Source organism: Monopterus albus, unplaced genomic scaffold (genome assembly GCF_001952655.1).
Source record: "Monopterus albus unplaced genomic scaffold, M_albus_1.0 scaffold21.1, whole genome shotgun sequence".
Classification (NCBI taxonomy): domain Eukaryota; kingdom Metazoa; phylum Chordata; class Actinopteri; order Synbranchiformes; family Synbranchidae; genus Monopterus; species Monopterus albus.
Window position 1 is genome coordinate 4,114,514 of NW_018127901.1, and position 5,803 is coordinate 4,120,316.

The 5,803-nt window shown below is 38.8% G+C and overlaps 2 protein-coding genes across 4 annotated transcripts in view; one reads left to right on the plus strand and one right to left on the minus strand.

The window, feature by feature from the left end:
• Positions 1 to 2,694, minus strand: part of bbs12 (Bardet-Biedl syndrome 12) — a 5,144-nt gene extending 2,450 nt beyond the window's left edge. The window contains exons 1-2 of one of the 2 annotated variants that reach the window (XM_020594114.1): positions 2,504 to 2,694; positions 1 to 747 (exon numbers count right to left, since the gene is read on the minus strand). The exon at positions 1 to 747 is cut by the window's left edge and continues 2,450 nt beyond it. In XM_020594114.1, the coding sequence (XP_020449770.1) occupies positions 1 to 679 (679 nt within the window). In that variant the 5' untranslated portion in view covers positions 680 to 747; positions 2,504 to 2,694. Of the gene's footprint in view, positions 1,034 to 2,503 lie in introns of both variants that reach the window. The other variant, XM_020594113.1, reaches the window with a different exon arrangement.
• Positions 2,695 to 2,838: 144 nt separating this feature from the next.
• On the plus strand, positions 2,839 to 5,230 carry cetn4 (centrin 4). 2 transcript variants are annotated; one of them, XM_020594115.1, is made up of 5 exons: positions 2,839 to 2,940; positions 3,199 to 3,354; positions 3,455 to 3,583; positions 4,061 to 4,198; positions 4,984 to 5,230. In XM_020594115.1, exons 1-5 carry the CDS (start codon positions 2,938 to 2,940, stop codon positions 5,071 to 5,073), a joined length of 516 nt encoding a protein of 171 aa, XP_020449771.1. In that variant the 5' UTR covers positions 2,839 to 2,937; the 3' UTR covers positions 5,074 to 5,230. The 2 variants fall into 2 exon arrangements, with proteins under 2 accessions (XP_020449771.1, XP_020449772.1); XM_020594116.1 differs by having other exon boundaries at positions 2,844 to 2,963.
• The last annotated feature ends 573 nt before the right edge of the window (positions 5,231 to 5,803 follow it).

The following is a 5,803-nucleotide window of genomic DNA, read 5'->3' on the forward strand; positions in this document are numbered from 1 at the left end:
CCATCCACTGTTCCTCTTTGCTTGAACTTAAAGCTGACTGGTCTCTCACATGTTGTATACCTCTCGGCCTACTAAAGCCAAGATGCCGATAGGTAGCTGATAGATCTCCAGTAATAAGACCGAACTTCAAGGGCTGCTCTTTTAAGTGATGTGCAACTGAGGTCTGTTCAGCAGATAAGAGAACAATACAACCCGGTAAAACACATGCAGACTCCTCTGGTAAACCAGGGAGCACACAAGTCAGCACTTTAGTGATGTCAAAGGCAGAACAGCTGATATCTGGATTATTTGTTGACTGCATCCAGCTGGCTTTGGTAACTAAATTCATTGCATCGACACAACCGTGGCTCAATCCCTCAGCAATGTGTGCAATGTCAGGATGTGTAGGCTGAGGAGGTGGTGGTAATGTGGAGACATTTTCAGACTTGGCCTCACAAAAATGTCTGCTGAACTTTACTTTTCTCTGTCCACTGGTGTTTAGAGTCCTTTTTCCAACTTCTGTTGTGCCCTGCAGGTGGGATGATGATTGTGAAGACTCCATGATTGGTTTCTTTGACAGGTGAAGTCCAAAACCATTAGATGCAGCAGTGCAGCGCTCTGTCTGAGCAACACCAAGACCCTCAGCTGAAATGCTACATTTCTTGCAAACACCCAAGCATACATCCATGCCTTCAGACATAGCCGAGATTATGTCTGACTCTGAAATTCCTCTCTGAAGGCACTCCAGAGCAGCACAGCTCCATGCTCCTGAAAAAAAGAGCAGACATCCTGTACCTGTGTGAAAGACCTTCTGATGGGCTTGGAGAGTCTCATAAACCAGCTGACCCGTGGCACAAGTCAGCTCCAGGTTCTCAAAGACCCGAAAACACGAGCACACAAGAGCTGACTCTCCACTCGTGTCATCTTGGATAAACTTGTACTTTTTACTGGGGCCCAAAAAGGAATGTGTGATTCCTGCCAGGGCTGAGAGCTTCTGCAGTCCAACATGCTGTCGATGATTTATTACTGTACTTCCCAGCATAACTTGAAATGCCTGATTTGTAAAAGGAGAAAGGCTTTAGGTTAGCTCACCTTTTTCCAAGTAATAGTCCTACAATTATTCTATTTTCATAACTTTCATCATAACTTCTTAGAGTCCAAGGTAACATTGTCAAATATCTTCTTTCACTTGGCCAAAACCCAAAGGTATTCAGTTCACTGTGACAAACAAAAGTGTTAAATCCTCTCATCTGAGAAGCTGGAACCTGAGAAATTGGATTTCTTTCTACTTTTGCTTCATAAATGGCTGAAAAGATTAACTGATTATCAGACTATTATTTTTCTGCCAACCAACTACTGACTTATTCACTGTAACTTCCAATCTGTACTTCTTTTTCATTTCATCTCAGAGGGCAACAATGTACTTTTTTTACTCCATTATATTTATCTGACAGCTATACATTACCCTGTAAACTCTGATACATAGAAATATGTGATCAGCTTATAACCCATAATTGAACTTAGTTAAAAGCAGCCTGGCTGTAACATTTAAAAGTTGCTTATACATTAAGACAAAAATAATAGAACAATATACTATACATATAAAATTTAACCTAATATTTATGAGTTTTTACTCAAGTAATTTTTTGAATGCAAGACTGCAACTGAGGCTGTATGTTAACATTTGGTTATCCATGGGACAATGGCATATTTTGTTGATTTTATAAGTAACCTCTGCAGCAAATATACATTAACATTATTTCATGAGCATGAACTTAAAAAGTATTTAAAAATTAACTGTTTCATGTGCAAAATCTTGGGGAGCATGCTAAATCTGTATTTAGTAACCCCCTCTTTGGCAGACATCACAGCTTGCAAATACTTGTAGCTAAGACAGTCTATTCCTGATTTAAGAATTTTCATCCACTCGTCCTGCAGATCTCTTCACCTTCTGAGATATTTCTGGGCTCAAATATCTACACACTGATCTTCATTGATGTTCAGGCCAGGGGACTGTTTGAGGTCTGCTTTGGAACAGTGTCCTGCTGTAGAACCCAGCCTCTTTTCAGTTTCACTTTCTTGACTGAGGGCAGGATGTTTTCGCTGCTTAGTGGACTCCATCTGTGCATGTTACCTGTACCTCTGGTTGCAACACAACCACAAAGCAGAGCCTTACCACCCCCATTCTTAGCAGCTGGTAAAGGAAAGGATAACAGTGACTAAGTACTAATTTAGGATGCCCACATTTTGGCACGTCATAATTAACTTAATTTCTTCCTATTTCTTGAATTAAATAAAAAGTAACCATGAATAAACATTTGAAGAAAGGTAATTTTTTAATGCCTGTTGCTAAATAGGGTATTAAACTATTGCAACTTCATAGTAGTTGCAACTGACACAAACGCCACAGGATAAAATAACCAAGTTACACTGAGTGTTCAATAGAGATGGAATTAGCCTTTAGGGTACACAGCACAATCTGCGGCTTGCAAGCTAACAAGGTAGTTTAAGAAAATTCATTTACCTCTAAATTCAGCCTGCCTGTAAGGAAGCAAATGTGAAGTAAACCGCAGGAGTGTCTCCTAACGATGCGCCTCAAACACACACACTTTATCTACCTGTAAAGACTATAACGTTACCTTAATATAATTATGTGTACTACTTATACTGTGTACCCCTGTCCAGCTGCCACGACCGAAGGAGTAAGCAATGCGCATGCGTAGTGTTGCCTGGTTGCTGGGAGACAAGAACCTATTTCAACGATTGGCGGATCCTCTTATGTCCCACCCATTTCACTTTGCGACTGGTGAATATCTTTGCGTCACGGACGTTCATGGTCTCTATTGGCTTTCTCCCTTGTCAGTTACCAGTAACAAAAACTACCGTTGCTGTCTCTTTTGTTGACATCCGATCATTACACACACCGTTGAAGCTTTCCTGGTTGAATCGTTAATTCAAATGGTATACCTTCATATAAATTTCTAGTAAGCAATGTAAGCTGAATTACCCTAATAGGAAATTGCAGGGTTTGCCGAGTATATATCAGCCTGAAAAGGTGTTTTGTTTGGTCTCGTGGGGCAGCATGGAAGCTAAGTATAGCTAGCAAGATAGCAACAGTTGACAAAAACGTAAAAATATAGCACGTGAGTGTATCTGCTGCAGTTGATATCTAAGTAGATTGTATACAGTAACAACCTAGTTTTAATGTCTGCTTTTCAGGCTTCAAGTTACAGGAAACCATCTTCTTCGACTAGCCAAAGGAAAAAGGCAGGTGTCAAAATCGAACTGACTGAGGAGCAAAAGCAAGAAATTAAGGAGGCTTTTGATCTCTTTGACACAGATTGCAGTGGAACTATAGACGTGAAGGAGCTAAAGGTTAGTTCCTGTTTTAATGTACCATGTATCAAATGTTAAAACCAGTACCCTGACAGCAGTGCTGCAGCAGCCTCCAATTTGTTGTGTACCTGTGCCACAGGTTGCCATGAGGGCTCTGGGGTTTGAACCAAAAAAAGAAGAGATCAAGAAGATGATTGCAGACATTGATAAAGAGGGCTCAGGGACAATTGATTTCAGTGACTTTCTCAGTATGATGACTCTGAAAATGGTAAGTGTTTGGAAACTTCTCAGAAGTTGAAAATAGTTATTTCCAACCCAGACAGTATTAAATTCTTCATAAAATTGTGCTTAAGCAATCACATTTAGCAGTTAGTTGCTCTTGAAATAACAGTATCCAAAAAGTACATTTCTTATCTTTCATCATGAAATGTTTGACATAGTGCCCAAGAGGCCCATGGACAATCCACAACCTATTTTGAATCTGAAAGCAACAACAAGTCAAATTTTAGCATACCCCTACCGTGCTAATGCCCCTACCACACTGATCATACATTTGTACGCATCATATACTCATTACAACTGCTCCAAAAAATTCATTTCATAATGTGTGATATATGGAAATGAACCCTCTTCTCAGTTGATTTTGCAAATTTCAAACAAGGAGCAGTGTTTGTCTATGCTTTGTTAATATAATGTGTCAGTCATTACAGTATGCATTTGTCACGTCTTGCTTCATTGTCAACAGGGTGAAAAGGACTCCAAAGAAGAGATAATGAAGGCTTTCCGGCTGTTTGATGATGACTGCACAGGAAAAATCTCATTCAAAAATCTCAAGAGAGTTGCCAAGGAGCTGGGCGAGAACCTCACAGATGAAGAATTACAGGTACTATGGTTTCTAAAGGCATGCAGTGTATTTGGGGACTGACTGGTGCATTTGTGGATCAACATGTGAATGAACTGCTGTTTTGCAGTTTTCTCTGAGTTTGGAATCTACTGTATAACCTCAGTGACATCTTTCCATTTGAAGTTTTTTTTTTTTTTTTTTTGAATAAAGCACACTGGAAGGAAGGGTTATTTTCTTCAAACAGTTTTTATGTTTGGTGACAGAGGGAAGTTTCAGTGTTTGAGTAACATGATAGTTTCAGATACTGTGGCTTTGGCATAGATTGTACTGTGCACAAGTATGTTTAATTTTAAGTGCACTCCTTGTATAGAATATGGCACATTATGCTACAGTGATAAAGCACCGCTCTGTGACACTATGCAACCATTCATATCATTTTAATTATAGCAGAATACTTTGCTGCAATTAGTTTTCAAGATACTATAGAGAGAAATAATATTATTTCAATGAAAATGTACAATTTAAGCACTAATAATACAACTGACTTCTCACCACTGTTACTAGTACATGTATAATCAAATTGCAGACGAGTGATGGACCTATTTCTGTTTCCTTTTCTCCTAATTCCCCTAATGTTGTTACCTTCATATGTGATATTAAGAAATTACATTGCTGCTTCAGGGTGGTTATTTCTTAAGAACTTTGTAAACTAAGTTAACCCAGGAGTTTCTCTGTTCTGGCAAGTATATTTTTGTTTGTGTGTGTGTGTTGAATTCAGTTGTAACTGTTTGTGATGCATCACACTGTGTTTCTAACCCTTTTAGGAAATGATTGACGAGGCAGACCGAGATGGAGATGGAGAGGTCAGCGAGCAGGAGTTCTTACGCATAATGAAGAAGACCAATCTTTATTGATGAGTGTTCGTTTTGTTTCTAATATTTGCTTTTGATTCTGTTAGAATAGCAACTTAGGCACATTTGTTTCATTTGTAAATAAATATTTTAACATTCTATATCTTTGCACAAAGTTTTCTACAATGCAAGACAAATAAATCTATTTCATCATAGTGGGATATGTCTGTGGTTACTTTTACATTAACCCTACAGTCTCTTGGTGTCTGTGTAACATATACAGCATCAAATTGCAGGGGTTTAACATTTCACCGGATCTGATGTGCACATAAGAAATGTTCCCCTCACAATAGCAATGTTTTACATTGTTACTTTATCCGGACCCTGAGTAGTCGATAAGCAGAACAAAAAATAGGCTGAGGTTTTGAAATCTTTGAAGTCAATTTCAGTATGCTGCAGTGCACCCTGCAAAGCACAACATGCCAACAATGGTCAGATGTTGGGAAGCAGACAGTGAAAGTCATATGACTAAGTCAATGTCTACAAATCAGACTTGTCTTACTGTAGACAGAAATGACAAGCGTGAACTTGAGATGAGTAACTCAGTAAAAATCACTCTCACTTCATGTTTTGAGTTACTGAACCAAGTCACTGTCTAGAGAAAATGTACTACAGCAGTCTAACCTACACATTTTCATCATCTTATAGGAAAAGATACTCCTGCTGATTAAGTATAATATACAGCGGAAGTCTGGTTTTGGCCAAAACACCATACCTTGTTTAAATAAACAGG

Bases quoted from the DNA above. Each gene is read 5' to 3' on its own strand.
- cetn4 (XM_020594115.1), top strand. The intron at 3,355-3,454 runs GTTAGTTCCTGT...CCTGTGCCACAG, and splicing joins TAGACGTGAAGGAGCTAAAG to GTTGCCATGAGGGCTCTGGG. The intron at 4,199-4,983 runs GTACTATGGTTT...TAACCCTTTTAG, and splicing joins TCACAGATGAAGAATTACAG to GAAATGATTGACGAGGCAGA.